The sequence below is a fragment of the Vipera ursinii genome, assembly GCF_947247035.1.
Source record: "Vipera ursinii genome assembly, chromosome: Z".
Classification (NCBI taxonomy): domain Eukaryota; kingdom Metazoa; phylum Chordata; class Lepidosauria; order Squamata; family Viperidae; genus Vipera; species Vipera ursinii.
The window spans coordinates 74,240,073-74,256,658 of record NC_139517.1 but is presented as its reverse complement, the minus strand read 5'-3'; the positions used below and the strand labels follow the sequence as shown (position 1 = coordinate 74,256,658).

Sequence of the window (16,586 nt, the reverse complement as noted above, 5' to 3'; positions counted from 1 at the left end):
TGTTTGGAAAAAAAAATGTTCCACTATTCTTTGGCTGTCCTTTGCTTCTACTCTGTTTCAGTTTCATAACTCTGAACTGAATGGAACAGGATCCATAAAGGCATACATTTTCACCTATAACTCCCTAATCAAGGAGAGAACAAACCTAGAAGTTAAGAGATATTTCCTGACAGAACAATTAATCAGTGGAGTAATCAGAGGTTGTGGGTTCTCCAACACTGGAAGTTTTTAAGAAGAGATTGGACAGCCATTTGTTTAAAATACTATGGGGTTTCCTGCCTGAGCAGGGGGTTGGACTAGAAGGTCCCTTCCAATTCTGTTATTCTGTTAATCTTGCATTTACTGGGTTTTTTTTCCAGATTTGTTGCTTAGGGGAATTATGGTAATTTATGGGATTTACTTTAAAAATAAAGTTATAGGTAGAGGAAGGAAATTAAAATATTTTCAACTAGGGGAAAAATGATTCCCGTCTTCCTTCCACAAAAATATTTATGCTTATGATGCTGATAATTTGCATTTTTATGGAATTACTTCTTTGTTATTTTCATAAAAAATGATACTACCCCCTCCCAAAACATATAGGAAAATAAATATTGCAATATTTTTAGAAATTCCCAAATTAAAAGGTTTATTGTTATTCAAAAGCTCCCAAACCTATTCATAAATATATATTGGATACTATCTGTTCAAAAGATCAACTTTGCCTATGTATACCATCCGATTCAGACAATACAATACAGTTCTCTTAAACTTTCAAAACCAAAAGGGACAATCTACCCATCCTTTCAATTCATTGGAAATCCAAAATCCATCATCTTGACATAGGTTGTAATTGATAATTAAAAAAAGAGATTTGACTTCCAATGTGTTGTCACATTTAGATTCATATCCCAAAGCAATTGGTGAGACTCCAAAACATTCAGAGATGAAGCACCCCCATTTTGTAAAATAGGGTCCAGATCAAATATTTTGATCTACAGTTTTTAGTTCTATCAAACTGGGTCATTTCTTCCTTTCCAAACTGTTCTCTGATCAACCTGAATTAGTAATATAATCAAGTTTTACATTAAATGGGAGATAGTTTCTTTCTCGAATCAAATCATTTTTAATCAATAACAAATTTCTGTTGCTATTGATAAAACAGCAGAAAGTATATATTTTTATTGTTAAACACTTATATATAGTCTTAGATGACTATATATGGTTCTTTACCTGTGGTTTGTGGAACCCTGAGGGGACCATGATGTCATCACAAGGTCTGCGAAGACTTGAAGAAATGTTATGATTTAAATCTTGAGTCTTTCTGGTCCATGGCCATGGCCCACGGCCACAAAAGGTATTTAAAGAGGGTGAAGGAATGTTTGAGACCACTGGGCTACAGTATATATGTGAAAGTTGTTCACTGAGTAACATTTGGTCCATTTCATGAAATCAAGAGCATGTTTCTTCAAGTAATGCATCTGTTGGAAACTACAGTAAGCTACGATTCCTGGTGGTTCTTTTTCCCCACATGGTGCCCTCAGAAATATATTAGACTTCAAACCCTGTGGAGTTCAGCAACTATACCCTATGTATTTGCTAAGTAAAAATTATGGGAGTTATACAACTTAGATGGAAGGCAACACACTGAAGAAAGTTCATTTACTGTCACTGTGAAAATTGTATGAAATGGCATCACATCCTTTGCATGAAATGGGCTGGTATTTTATTTACTTACTGAGCAAAAACGGCAATGGTTAAATGTCATGAAATGGATACTTTTGGCAAGTCATAACCAATTTAACTTAGTAGTGAAACACATTTTCAGAAAAAATGCTAGGTAGATTGTACTAATCTTAATTTCAAGGTACTGATTCTTAGAGTGGGAAAACACTTGCTTTTGACATTTATGTATTAGGTACTGCAACAACTACAATCTTTTTTATGCTTATTTTCTTAATAACATTTTCCTTTGCATCATAGGACTTCTGACTACCAGTAAAAAAATTGTTAATGCATGCAAAGACAAGTTCTCTCTATAAATTTATGAGATATACTTTCTGTATCAAGTATGATGTACATCCCTACTTCTGTCTATCAGTGATGTATGACTAATTGTTTTTTTCATATAATTTATATAAAGACACTGATAAATCTTTCACAAAAGGTATTTATTTTTAAACAATTATCATTAAAAGGTAAAGAATAGAAATTTTAAAAAACATTCTTCAGAAAATAATACATTTATTCTATTAACATTTATAGACAATTAAGTAATACAGTGCTTAAGTTTCAAGTGCCCACAAAAAACAAAGGTTATTTATGTTTAAAAAGCTGAGTATTAATGGTGTTATTACTTGAAATGGCTTTCCATTAAATGATTTCTAAAAACTAAAACTAACTTAATATAATATCATCATACTTATCTGAAAACATGATGTGAGGTTATGTGTGTGACACTAAATAATGAATTCTGCCAAATCATAGTATAAACTCTGAATAAGATAGGCGGAGTTCAGTGTCCCTGTCAACAGGAGAAAGTGAAGATTGGCATTATGGCCAATGTTCTCCTGCATGCATAATGCAGTAATTTATAATACTGTGATATGTCTTTATACTTCATTTCAATTCAGTAAGACATGGATAGATCTGTACAGTTCTCTCATGAAAGGAACATGGCCTACATTTTGTGAAATGTAACTACATGTTGTAACTACAAGAAATTGAGACTATTAGAGTAATCTTAATTCCCTGAAGGAGGAAAGTAGATATGTTTTTCTGCTTTCAGATAGGTGCAGCCTCTAATATAAATTCAACAGGTATAAACTATAACTTATGATAGACTCTTGGATTATCTAGTTTGCAAGAAATTAAGATATCTTCCTGTTACAAGGATTGTGGGAATTGGGGTAAGAAGGGAAAGAAAAAGTTCCGACCCCTTGTCTGTACTAGTTACGCTGAGATCGAAGGGTGTTAGCCATGGCAAATGATCCATAACTTTCTCTGAGACTTATTTATTTAGCTGGGGTTTATGAAAATTGCCTTTGAAGAGACATATAAAGGAAGATAGTTAACTTAAGATAATAATTCTGCTCACAACTGACACAACCACTTTGAAAAATTTTGGGAACTGCTGACTTTGAGATATGCAACTGCTGTCATTTCCAAGCTTGTCTGTTGCCTCAGAGGACCCAAACTTGTGAACTGCAGAGTTGATTTGAAGCTGCCTTAACTTTGAAAAGAGAAAAAAACTTCCTAGATAGCAAAAGATATGTAAAACAAGTATCCTAATGCCATGACTAGAAAGGAAACTTAAAGAGTTCATATCTTTGTCAGAAATATGACCGTAGGACTGAAATGACTTACATCTCTGTGTAATTGTTGCATCCAATGCAAAATAGCTTTTATGTTTCCAAGTTGGATGAGCTGCTTTTCTTTTTCCATGTTAAAAATTTACTTGAAGCCGTTCTTATTTGTTGGCATATCATAGTTATCACTGTTCTGTTGCGTTGGTTCAGCTTCAAGTGTTTCAGATTTCAGAATGTCTTTTCATCACTAGAAGATTGAGAACGTGAACCTGATGACTCAGAATAGAAAGATTCATGGAACCCACAGAATTTACAAAGTATTTTTGAAAATACACAGTTTTTGAAGAACAGTCTGATATATAACTTGAACTTTTGTCCCATAAAGAAATAGATGACTGGATTCAAACAGCAGTGAAAATATGTTAGGATTTGAGTCACCTGATCTGCATAGTCCAGATTTTTGCTGAATTCACATTGTCCAAGAATACCCATATCATGTAAACATTTTAGAAAAAGTATAACATTGTTAGGTGTCCAACACATAAAAAACACGACCACCACAACAAAGATCATCTTCACTGCCTTCTTTTTCTTGTTATTTCTACTGTGCAGCAAGGTCAGAACTATTCTTGCATAACAAAAGGAAATGATGATGGAAGGCACAATGAGGCCTAATATGTTGATTTCCATACAAGCAAAGAGTTTCCATGCTGTGCTATTCTTATGGTACACTAATTTGCATTCAATACGATTATAGTCATTTACTGATGAACTAAATATGAGTTCTGGAAGAGAGACATTGATGGCCACTAGCCATACAATAAGACTAGTAAGAGTGCCATAGGTGGCGGTTCTTGCTTTCAGTGAAAATGCAATATGAACAATGGCAAGATACCTATCAATACTCATGAGCATGATAAAAAAGATTCCACTGAAAAATCCAATTTGGAATATCCAAGAGACTACTTTACATAAAGTATCTCCAAACACCCAATTATCAGCCATGAAGTAAGACCAAAAAGGAAGAGCAAGAACAAAAAGCAAATCAGAAATGGCGAGATTGAGTACATAAATATCTGTCATGCTTTTTAACCTCTTGTATTTCAATAGTACCAAGACAACAAGCGCATTGCCAGTCAAACCAAGCAAGAAGACCAGTGAGTAAAGAGTGGGAAGGAACAATGATCCAAAGCTCCTTACTGCATCTTTGATGCATACTTGAGGGCCATAATAATCATATTCATAATCAGTAAGTGAAGAAGATTCCATGCCGATGTTGGCTGCTGTACTGGTAGACATCATTGCAAACCTAAATGAAAAGATTAAGAAATCAACACGGGAATTCATAGCTTTCTACTCAGAGGAATTAATGTTGCTATCCTACACATGCTTATACTGGAAGGCCCACTAAATTCAGTGGTATTGGTTCAGAGTGATCATACATAAGACTAGTCTGACTGTATTATAATTTCAAAAAAAAATCACAAGAAAATACAGATTTGGAAGATATGTATTTTCGACCCAAAACAGAGACTTCAGACTGAACAATGTAATTGCTAGTCCTCTAATATCATTCCTGAGTAGAAGAAACCATTCCCTCCAGCAACTAGATTGCAGTACACTATCTGGCTTTGCTACTTCAAAAAAAAATGTCCATACTTCTCTCTGCCTTACTAGAAGCAGATGGAGTTTGTTCAAGGCAAGAGAAAAATATGTATTATAGTTGATTATAGTATTTCAGCACTTTGTCTGGATGTTTCTTGATTCCATCCTGAAGACCGTGAGGCCAGTTTTTGGAGTTTTCTGTCCCTTCCATTATTCTGTGACTGTGACAGTGACTGTGACTGTGACTCTGTGTGTGTGTGCGCACGTGCACGCGTGCCACTTGATCTCATGCAAACTGTTGAAGAACTTGAACATTCACCCGTTCGTAGTACTTAGTCTAATAAAATATTGCCCATTGTTGAACTTTAGATTCTTTGTGCTGAAGACACTACATTTTCTATAGAATAATCAACCCTATCCAACTGCTGTTGCAGTCGTCTCTAATTTTCTATTTCTCTTATCCTATACAACCTCCTGCCAGATTAAGAATTATCTTACCCTGAAGCAATAAGGTATTCATTATCTTTTTTTTAGTCACTCATACAGATCAAAAATTCACTTTTAAAACAATATCTGACCCTCTTGCTCCACATGTAAAGAATTAGTTCCAGAATTCATGAATATGCTTCTTCCCTCTTTATGTTAACCTTCTTCTGAATCTTTTTCTTTCTGCCTTTAACATTACGGTTGTTTTAATTTTCTGAATCTTTACCATAGCACAAATATATTGATCTCAGATAATATTTTTAAAAATACTATTGCAAGTTTTACTCATTTTAATCAATTAATGAAATGCCAGGACATTTATGCTTTCAGCATTGTTTAAAGAATAATGCTACACTATATAATTAACAATTGCAATTCAGTTTTATTTGTATTGCTTCTGTATATCCCTTTCATCTCACTGTTCCTCTTATTTTCCTTTTCATTACCTATATATCATTGTTGATTTGCATTATATACATCTTACTCCTAGGGATACTAAAATTTGGAGAAAAATCCATTAAGTGCAGCATGATGATCTTTAACGGACTCCAGCTCACTTGGATGATGTCAGGTTAGGAAAGTCTACATTAAATTCTATATCTATTACACAGCAACAGAAATCATATTGATAATTCCTACAGAGGAAAAAACAATGAGATCTAATCGAACTCCTTGTAATCAGCGGATTTATTTCTGAGAGGTAGAGTATCACTTTTATCATTTTCATATATTAAAATTTATGAAATTAAATCAATTTCATAAACAAAAGCCTAATATATCAACACAGAAGCTTGTCTATTTTGTTCATCATACCTGCTGAAGTTTAGTCTGGATTGGTGAAATGGATGGCTAGGTATGGTTGTAGGATTGGTTGAAGATTCTGCCAGTCCTACCCTTAAGAGTTCCTGTGATTAACTGTAGCAACAATTGTGGATCACAGTGCAAGGAGATCTTATCTCAAAGGAAATGAATGTGTAAGTTTTGTTGATTTGCATATTGCAGATCTTATCCCTGACCACTTTAGCCTTTCATGAAAATAAAACCCATAATTCATTGTTCTCAATCCCACATACCTTTACCTGGAAGTAAATATTGTTGAGCTCCAGTAGATTTTCTTTTGAATAAGCATATATATGATTAGTTTGTATATGTTGTAGTACTGTAAAATAAAGAGTTACATAGTCCCAAAATGTCCTTTAAATGATACACAGTTACTTCTTAGAAAGCTTAATTCAGCTCAGAGAGCTTTCTGTAGGCAGTTACAGATTTGTGCTATATAAGTGCCTTCATTTTTTGCAAAGTAACATGAGGGGGCTGATTTACAAAAATGTAAGTAATTTCCCAATTTTCAAATCATTAAGCACAATAAGAGGTTCATTGTTTAAAAAATATGGTTAAAAGTGTTAGTAGAGTTGGACATAAATTATGTTTCCAATTTTTTTTCCTCTGTAAAGAATAATTGAAAAGACAAATTCTGTTAATTTCTCTAGAAAGAAGAGAAATTCGCCAACAATGTCCTAAGAACAGATATCATCTTAGCTGTGACATTAGTACTAGTATCACAGTGAAAGAACGTCCTTTGAGAGAAGATGTCTTAAACTTTGATATAGCATAATCATGAACATGAGACCTGCCAGATCACCATACAAATTATCAAATAGTAATTCAGAAACACTATTCAATTTGTAAATTCTTCAAATGCCTCTTTTCTTTTGGGGAAAAAAATCTAAAGCAAATTCTACTATTAGAGATGGAGTAAAGAAAAAAAATACAAGCAAAAAAGCTATACCACACTTAATATATATATTTACCTGTCCACGAAGATAAGAGATATCTTACATAAGCGTAATGTACCTTCTGGCTAAGGAAGTGGTGTAAATTAAGTGAGATAGACTGAATTCATTGAAGTATGCATTACCTTTCTGTAGATGAATGGAAGAAGCCTCACTAACGCCCTCTTGTGAACAGCATCGGGCTAATTTCACACATTCACTGTTTTCTGCACTAGGAGCATTATCTAGCTCTTAAGAAAAACACATTCTGTTTATTTCAAAAAGTTTAATAATTGTATGTATCATTAAACTTTTTTTCTTTCTAAAGTTTCTCTTCGGGTCTTTTCACATCTTTTCTGCAATCAAAGCAGATTGAAAAGAAGATACCCTGGGTATGCATGATGTTTATGATAGCATTTCTACTTGTGGAATGCTTGAATAAAATATGATCTGTGCAGAAATCAAATTGTATTGAAAAAAAATCAAAGTATTTATTGTTTTAAAAATAATTATTTTCCCAGAGACAATTATGTTAGAACATGAAGGACACAGGATTCTGGACAGCATAGCAAGTAAACTATGCTAGTTTTTTTTTAGCTGTCTAATTATGATCTTTGTTTTGAACTGAACCATTCTTACTTGAGCTCCTAAATTATTCTCCAACCTTTCCACACTATTCCTAATATAACATGGGTGCCAAACTTGCCACATCACGTGCTGATGCAACTGGCCTGTGGGCCGGCAGTTTGACACCCCTGTAATATAGGTCTATTTCATGGTGCAAACTGATGAGTTTCAATTTTGAAAAAAAGAAGAAGTTTGGTTTCATAATTTTCCGACAGGGCTAAATATATTCCATTTTCAAATAAATCCAGACGGATCTGGATGTATAATTCTACCTAGCTGAAATTTTCAGTCAATAACTTTAAGTATAATCAGTGGTTTTTTTTGTTGTTGTCATAGAACGCACTGGAATGGAGTTCCGGCAGCTTTTTTCAACAGATTTTCCAAATTTTAAAAGTAACTTTTGAAAATTTGATGTTTGGTCCATGTGGACTTGAATTGCTCTGTCAAGCTTAGCAAGTTGGCGGAAAAGTCATTTAAATGGTGCATGTGGGCTGCTTGTGTGTCGAGTCTGATGGATGTGTGCTTCATCTGCACTGGTTGTGATGGCGCTGCTCAGCTTGTGGTACTGCTCAGCTTGTGATTGGTCATGTGATCATGTTGAGTGCTTACTGTGAGCATCAACCATTATGTTTCGTTACACAACTGACGTTTGTGGGTGTGTGTACAGTGACTGACTACGTGCGAAAGGTAAATAATTTCTTTATTTTAAAAAATCATTGATGAATTGAAAATCTTTTTTAAATTTTTAGTGTAAAATTTACTATGAACCCTTGTCTTAAATACAATAAATTAAATTTATGTTAAGAACTGAATATATAATTTTTAAAATAAAAGATTAACAAGACATGAGTTCTGGCACCTTTTTTCTTACAAAAAAAAAGCACTGAATATAATATATAAATTGGGTTTAATAGTGTAGTTGACCTACATGAAATAACTTCCTGTATTTTTTTTTCTTCACAGTGCAGAAATATTAGATTTCCACCATGAAACAAGAAGATTCAAATTATGTATTTGAAAAAATTCTCAGTGACTGTGGATCTTAAGTTCCACAGAACATTACACGGAAAAGGGAAGATAAGCAAATATATTCCTACAATGATAGCTTACCCAAAATGACATTTTTAAAAATGTTTGGATTTTACACGTTACTGATATTGTAGTACAACTGATCAGTAGCTTGCGTAAAATCCAATATTGTGCATATATATGCATGCCCCATCCCCGTGTTTGGCAAATCACAAAATGTGACAATCAAGTATTTTGAACCTCAGCATAGACAAAAAGCCCTAGGAAGATCAGAAAGCTCCAAGGGATCCATCTACTGTTATTCATCAGTATCTTTGAAGTTAATCAGTATCTTTGAACACTGCCTATCAGTCAGGGTAAACAGACACCCCCTTGAGACATATGGTATATTTTTTTTCTTTAATTTTCTATCACAAATAGGATTGAAGGACAATTTGAATCTGGGGTGGGGGGAAAACACTGAAGAGAGGATGCAGAATCTAGCCTGAGAAATATATCTAATTGGCATCAGTGGCTAAAGCACAGAACTAGGAAATTCAACCCTTTCCCTGTAGACCAGTAGGGCTAAGCATGGTTGTCGTTTAACCAATGCAGCAGTAAAAAAAAATAAAAATCTTGATGTAGGAGAAAAAATAGGACAGAAAGTGGCAATGGAACTGACATGGATCCTCCTCAATGTGCTCCATGATGTATGATTTTTAGAGATTGCTCAGAAATAGATGGAAGCAACAGACGTAGGATATTCTTGTGTTTTAAAGGGAGGCACAATGAAAATGACAGTTCTTTTATTGGTAGATCTCAATGACCAGCAATTGTGAAATGAAATGGAAATATCTCTGAATGAGTTGGTCCTGGATTCATCAAGAAAGTTTCTTGAAAGAACAGGTGTTAGCTGTTACCCAGAGAGGAGAGGTTTATGAAGAGGCAGAGAGGAAACCTTTGGGAGAATCTCCTGATAAAGAATCTCACACATAGTGCCACTAGTTTATTGATAATTTAACCATGTTCAGAAGAGAAGAGCAAGTATGGTATATATATATATATATATATATATATATATATATATATATATATATATATATATATATATATATATATATATATATATATATAGTTGCATTTGTATACCGCCCTTTCCCTGAGGACTCAGGGCGGTTTACAGGGAATTAAAAATCAAAACATACAAAAGTTAAAACCAGTTAAAAAGTAATTAAATTCACCCTGTACACTTAAAAACCCCGGTTAAAATTATTCTCCTCAGCCTGGGCCCGAGAGCTCAAAGAGCCAGGTCTTCAGGCCCTGGCGGAATGATCGGAGGTCGGGAGCAGTCCTCAGCTCCACCGGCAGCTGGTTCCAGAGGGCAGGCGCTCCCACCGAGAAGGCCCTATCCCTGGGTGTCACCCGCCGGCAATCTCTCACCGGCGGAACCCTGAGCAGACCCTCCCTGTGGGAGCGCACTGGGCGTTTGATGCCGGCAGCAGGTGTTCCCTCAAATAACCCGGACCCAGGCCATGTAGGGCTTTATAGGTGATAACCAGCACCTTGAATTTCACCCGGAGGGCAACCGGAAGCCAATGCAGCTCGCGGAGTAGAGGTGTTACATGGGAGTATCGGGAAACCCCCATTACAACTCGCGCGGCCGCATTCTGCACCAGTTGAAGCCTCCGAGTGGTCTTCAAGGGCAGCCCCATGTAGAGAGCGTTACAGTAGTCCATATATATATATATGGACTAATATATATATATATATATATATATATATATATATATATATATATATAAAGGAAAAATCGAGTCCATATGCTGAATTTATGGCAATATTGGTAATGTTAGAGTAGAGGATCCCAACCTTTTTGGCACCAGGGACCGGTTTCATGGAAGCCAATTTTTCCATGGACTGGGGGGGGGGAAGGTTTCAGAATGATTCATCACATTGAGGAAGTGCTGAAAAAACCATTCAAAAACAAAGAGAATGAGAAGGGGGGCACTGCGCAAGCCCAGCAGCCTTGGAAAGGTGCAGATGAGAGAGGGATTCCATTGGAGACACAGTGCTTAAGGGGAAATGTAGTTTCTCCCCTCCCCCCTCCCCCATTGCATGCTGGGTAGGAGCACACTTGGCTTGCAAACTTGAGAGCTGCATGAAGAAAGGACCGTGAACACACACGTGCACACGTACACACAAACCAAATTAAACCACAAAAAGCAGGCAGGAAATTGCCAAAACATGAGGAACCTGGAGCACCATCAAAACAACAGCAAAAAATCTTCAGCGGTCTTAGAAAAGGTGCAAATAAGAGAGAGATTCCCTTGAAGACGCAGTGCTTAAAATGAAAGGTAGCTTCTCCTTGCCCCTATTTGCACCCTGAGAAAGCACCCTCACAAACACACCCTCCAATGAGGTTTTAGGGAAGCCCCTGGTTGCAAGCTGGACTAGCGCACGCTTGCCTTGCAAACTGGAAACTTGCACAAAGGGATCAGGAGCCCAACTGGGATGCTGGGAGGGGGAAAGGAAAGAGAGGAAGAAGAGGAGGAGGAAGAAAAAGTAGCAGGAGGGAGAAGAAGCAGGAAGAGGAGGAAGGATACTGAACTCAGATGTTGCAAGTCAGTTGCATGCGCATCCACTGGAGAACCTTTGCACTATGCAAGCCGGCTTCTGCCCTGCCACTCTCCCGCTCCTGCCCAGACCCCTGCAGATTTGCCACATCCCTCCAGCTGCATGGTCCGGTTCCTAACTGGCAGTGGCCCGGTATTGGTCTGCGGCCCGGGGGTTGGGGACTCCAGTGTTAGAGCAGAGGTCCCCAACCTTTTTGGCACAAGCGACCGGTTTCATGAAGACAATTTTTCCATGGACCGGGGGGGGGGGGGCGAGGGTTTAAGTTTCAGGATGATTCATTATATTTATTCTAAATTTTCTAACAAATTAGTAATGCATTTTATTTCTATTATTATTATTATTATTATTATTATTATTATTATTATTATTATTATTATTATTATATTGTAATTACATTAGACCATTAACTTTCTGCTTCTAAGAAAGTGGGAAGGAAAAGAGACAATTCTAAACTTAGCGGTCCAGAAAAAAAAACCCAAACACCCAGCACGTTGAGGAACTGCTGAAAAAACCATTCAAAAAGAAAAAGGGAGAGGGAGGGAGGGCACTGCGCAAGCCCAGCAGCCTTGGGAAAAGTGTAGATGAGAGAGAGGGATTCCCTTGAAGACACAGTGCTTAAGAGGAAATGTAGCTTCTCCCCTCCCCAATTGGAAGCTGGATAGGAGTGCGCTTGGCTTGCAAACTTGAGAGCTACATGAAGAAAGGAGCGTGAACACACACATACATACCAAATTAAACCACGAAAAGCAGGCAGGAAATTGCCAAAACATGATGCACTGGAGCACTATCAAAACAACAGCAAAAAAATCCTCAGCGGTCTTAGAAAAGGTGCAAACGAGAGATAGATTCCCTTGAAGATGCATTACGTAAAGTGAAAGGTAGTTTCTCCTTGTCTCTATTTGCACCCTGAGAAAACACCCTCACAAACACATACCTTGGGTTGGGATCACCCTCCAACAAGGTTTGTGGAAAGCCCTTGGTTACAAGTTGGGTTGGCACATGCTTGCCTTGCAAACTTGGAGACTTGCGCGAAGGGATCAGGAGCCCAGCTGGGGTGCCGGGTGGAGGAAAGGAGGAAAGAGAGAAAGAAGAGGAGGAGGAAGAAAAAGTAGCAGCTGGGAGAGGATGCAGGAAGGGGAGGAGGAGGAGGAGGCAAAAAAAGAGAGAGCACAAGAAGCAGGAAGAGGAAGAGGAGGAAGGATACTGAACTCAGATGTTGCAAGTCAGTTGCAAGTGTATCCGCTGGAGAACCTTTGCACTGAGCAAGCCGGCTTCTGCCCTGCCACTCTCCCGCTCCTGCCCAGACCCCTGAAGATTTGCCACATCCCTCCAGCTGTGTGGCCTTGTTCCTAACTGGCCACAGACTGATACCGGTCTGTGGACCGGGGGTTGGGGACCCCTGTGTTAGAGCACACTTATACTTAAAAATGGGTTTCTTGAGTGTGGGCTGCAATGCCAGAGTCAGTTCAGGAAGAACAAATATTAATTTTAGCCAGGTTGGCTCCTGAAAAATGTTAACATCTACGCTCTATCGCTACTCGAGAATGGGCAGAGGGGAATTCCAGAAGGAGAGTTCCAGGTTCAGCTGGAACTTATTGTGAATGTTTTAAAGCTTAAATCTGTTCCCTTGCCTAAAGTCCCTTGGGATATGAGAAGTGAGAATGTAAATCCAGACAGATTTAGTAGTTAAGATTTCAATAGTGTTTCAGTTGTGTTAGATGGTGCACAAGCACAATTAAAAGTAGATGCTTCTAGAATCATTGACAATTGGGATACCTGTGTGCAGTCTGATAAGAGGAAATATCCTAGGTAGATGGCTATATATATAACCAGTGAGAAAATGCCATTGTAATATATAATAAATTTGAGTGACTACTGATTATTATATGGCAAAAGTAGGAATCTTGGCTAGGAATTGAAGAAAATGCCTTTCGTGCTTCTCTTAGGTTTTAATGTCACTTCAGTTGGCCAGAGATTATGAGAAAGTGATGCAGTATGGTTAGAGATGGTTAGAATGATGTAGAATATTAACAATCTCATTGCTTATCATTGATAGTGTATTCATATCAGAATGTCATATCTAGTCCATGGGCTGGCAACCTGTGGCTCCGGAGCTGCATGTGGCTCTTTCAGCCATCTCCTGTGGCTCCCAGCCTCCTCCACCAGAGAGTCACTTGTGCTTCCTTCCTTTCTCTCTCTCTCTCTCTCTCTCTCATGCAGACTTGCCCCCTCGTGGGGCTCCTGATTGGCCCTGCGCCTGGCCGCCCTTCCCCATGGAAGAAGGGCAACCAGGAAGTCCCTTTCCCAGGCTGGCCCCATCTGAGGCACACGTGGCCAGGGAGCCGCACGTGGTAGCCCCGGGATCCGCCCTGGGAGTGGCCCGCCAGAGCCTCTGCTGAGCGGGCCAGCTCTCCTGCAAGCCAGGGCCCTGAGGGAGCTCAGTCCTGCAATCCTCAGCTGGCTGGGAAAGTGCCAGTCCTGGCTGCTGGGAAGGCAATTGGCCCGCTCCTCTCCCATCGCCTGGAAGAGGTAAACAATTAGGCTCCATTGCTGGGTTTTCCGCGCATGCGGGGCTTATATTGGTGGTGGAGATGCAGAGAGTGAGGAGAGAGAGAGAGATAAAGGCAGGGGGTGTCGCCCTCACAGACATTCTGAGTCACAAATTCCGGGTCATGCTTTTCCTCCCTTTTTTTTGCGCCCCCATCTTTTCTTTCCCTTCCTCTCACTTGCTCTCATTTTCTTTCTGCATTGGAACTTTAGGCTTCGGAAGCTGGGAAGGGAAAGGAAGGTGTGTGTATGTGCATGCGTGTGTCAGTGTGTGCATTTTTTTTAAAATCCCATTTATATCCCGCCCTTCTCCGAAGACTCAGGGTGGCTTACAATCTAAAGCACAATCTAGCAATAGCCTTCATTCTATGTATATGCCTGCTTATTAGGGCTTTCGGGGGGCCCCAAGCGGCATTATTACAAAGTCAGCTTATTGCCCCCAACAATCTGGGTCCTCATTTTACCTACCTCGGAAGGATGGAAGGCTGAGTCTACCTTGAGCCTGGTGGGACTCGAACCTTCACTAATTGCAGGCAGCTGGTGTTACTTAAGGAGGCATTAGCCCACTGCTCCACCAAGGCTTTTGCCTTTAAATCATGCATGCCTTTTATTATTTTTTATGATGACGAGGGAATTGCAGGAAAAAGAGAGGGCCGGCTAGGTCAGGGCTTGCACACATAGTCCGACAGGTAGGCTGGTGTCCTGTGTGGACGGGTGGATCGTCTGGGTGTGCTGGGCCCCTGGGCTTGGACCGTGGGTTCCTGAGGCCTTTGTGCAGGGCTGCAAGGAGCTGGCATCAGGAAGTCCTCCTCCTCTGGTCCCTGCCCTGTGACGTCCTCAGCTGGGTTGACCCCTCCTGGAGTGTGGGCCTCCTGTTGATCGTGTGTATTGAGTTCAGGGACGTGTGTGACGCGCTCAGGGGCGTGTGTGACGTGCTCAGGGACTCTTCCTCTGAGCTGATCGATGTGTCGCCTTATGCGTCTGTCCCCCTCTACCCCTACAATGTACGAAAGGGGTCCTGTTTTCCCGACCACTGTCCCCGGAACCCAAGGATGTCCAGCCCCATAGTTCCTTGCCCAGGCCAGGTCCCCCAGGTTGAGGACCCTGTGTGTGGGTGATGATGGCAATGGTGATGGTAGTGATGCTGGCGATGATGGTGATGTTGCCCTTCCGGTTTCGGCTGCTACCCGGTCTGGGTGTAGGCGGCCCAGCTTGGTGATGAGGCGCCGTCCCCATCGCAGTTCTGCTGAGCTCTTGCCAGTAGCCACGCATGGTGTTGTGTGTTGGGCTAGTAAAAATTTGGCCAGTCTGTGGTGCCAGTCCCCGCTGATGATGCGCCGGAGTGCGTCTTTGGTCGTCCTTACCATCCGTTCGGCCTGCCCATTGGTAGATGGATGGAAAGGCGCGGAGGTGGCGTGCCTAATCCAGTTCGCCTTCCAGAACGCCTGGAAATCCGCAGCAGTAAACTGAGGCCCATTGTCAGACACAATTACGTTGGGGAGGCTGTGTGTGGCAAAGAGAGCTCTGAGCACCTGGATTGTCCTCCCCGAGATCATGTTGGGGACAGGGACTACCTCTAACCACTTGGAGTGACTGTCCACCAATACTAAAAATAGTTGACCCTGGAATGGCCCCGCATAGTCAATGTGAATGCGGGACCATGGCGTGTGTGTGGCCTCCCACTGGTGTACCGGTGCATGTGACACTTCTGGCCTGGATCTCTGGCATGTATAACAGGCCTTGACCCGATCCTCAACCTCCTTGTCCAACCCGGGCCACCAGAGGTAGCTCCTAGCCAGTGCCTTCATCCTGGCCACCCCCGGGTGCCCTTCGTGTAAGGAGTCCAATACCCTGGCACGTAGTGCGGGTGGAATGATGACCCTGCTACCCCAAAGGAGGCACCCCTTGTGTGTGGAGATTTCATCGCGTCTAATGAAATAGGCCTGAAACTCTGGTCCCGGGGATTTGTCCTGCCACCCTGTGCAAACCCATGAGTGCACCCTGCCCATGATGTTGTCTGTGGCTGTGTGGCTGGCAATGTCCTTGGCAAGAACTGGACACTCGGGTAGTTCCTGCAGGGCTAGGATCTGTGTGGCTGGTGCTGGGTCTGGGTCGTGTGTGTCTAAGGGGAGCCTACTTAGACCGTCTGCGTGGCCCATCTCCTTCCCTGGCTTGTGCACCAGCTTGCAATTGTATGCTGCAAGGAAGATGGACCACCGGAGCATCCTGGGGGACAGAATCTGGGGGGTTTGCCTGTCTGTGGTGAACAGGCCCAGGAGTGGTTTGTGGTCCCTGAAGACAGTGAACTCCCTGCCATATAAGTAATCGTGGAATTTCTTGATTCCTGCCACGATTGCCAGGACTTCTTTGTCTATTTGGGCGTAGTTTCTTTCTGCTCCAGACAGTGTCCTAGAATAGTATGCTATGGGGACTTGTGCCCCGTTGGGCTCAAGGTGGCTTAGGACAGCGCCCACACCATAAGGGGATGCATCGCAGGTGATACAAATGGGCTTGGACTCGATGAAACGGGTTACTGTGGACTTGTCCGACAGCAATGCCTTCAGGGCCTTGAAGCTCTGATCATGGGTGGCTGTCCAGGCCCATGTTGCCTGTTTGTCTA

General features: G+C 40.6%; 1 protein-coding gene across 3 annotated transcripts; it reads right to left on the bottom strand.

Annotated features, from left to right (window-relative positions):
- Positions 1-2,242: 2,242 nt before the first annotated feature.
- CCR4 (C-C motif chemokine receptor 4) lies at positions 2,243-7,202 on the bottom strand. 3 transcript variants are annotated; one of them, XM_083379125.1, is made up of 2 exons: positions 7,190-7,202; positions 2,243-4,596 (listed from the first exon to the last, which is right to left on the bottom strand). In XM_083379125.1, exon 2 carries the CDS (start codon positions 4,587-4,589, stop codon positions 3,516-3,518), a length of 1,074 nt encoding a protein of 357 aa, XP_083235251.1. In that variant the 5' UTR covers positions 4,590-4,596; positions 7,190-7,202; the 3' UTR covers positions 2,243-3,515. The 3 variants fall into 3 exon arrangements, with proteins under 3 accessions (XP_083235251.1, XP_083235250.1, XP_083235252.1); XM_083379124.1 differs by lacking the exon at positions 7,190-7,202 and adding an exon at positions 6,452-6,590; XM_083379126.1 differs by lacking the exon at positions 7,190-7,202 and adding an exon at positions 6,192-6,226.
- Positions 7,203-16,586: the final 9,384 nt, after the last annotated feature.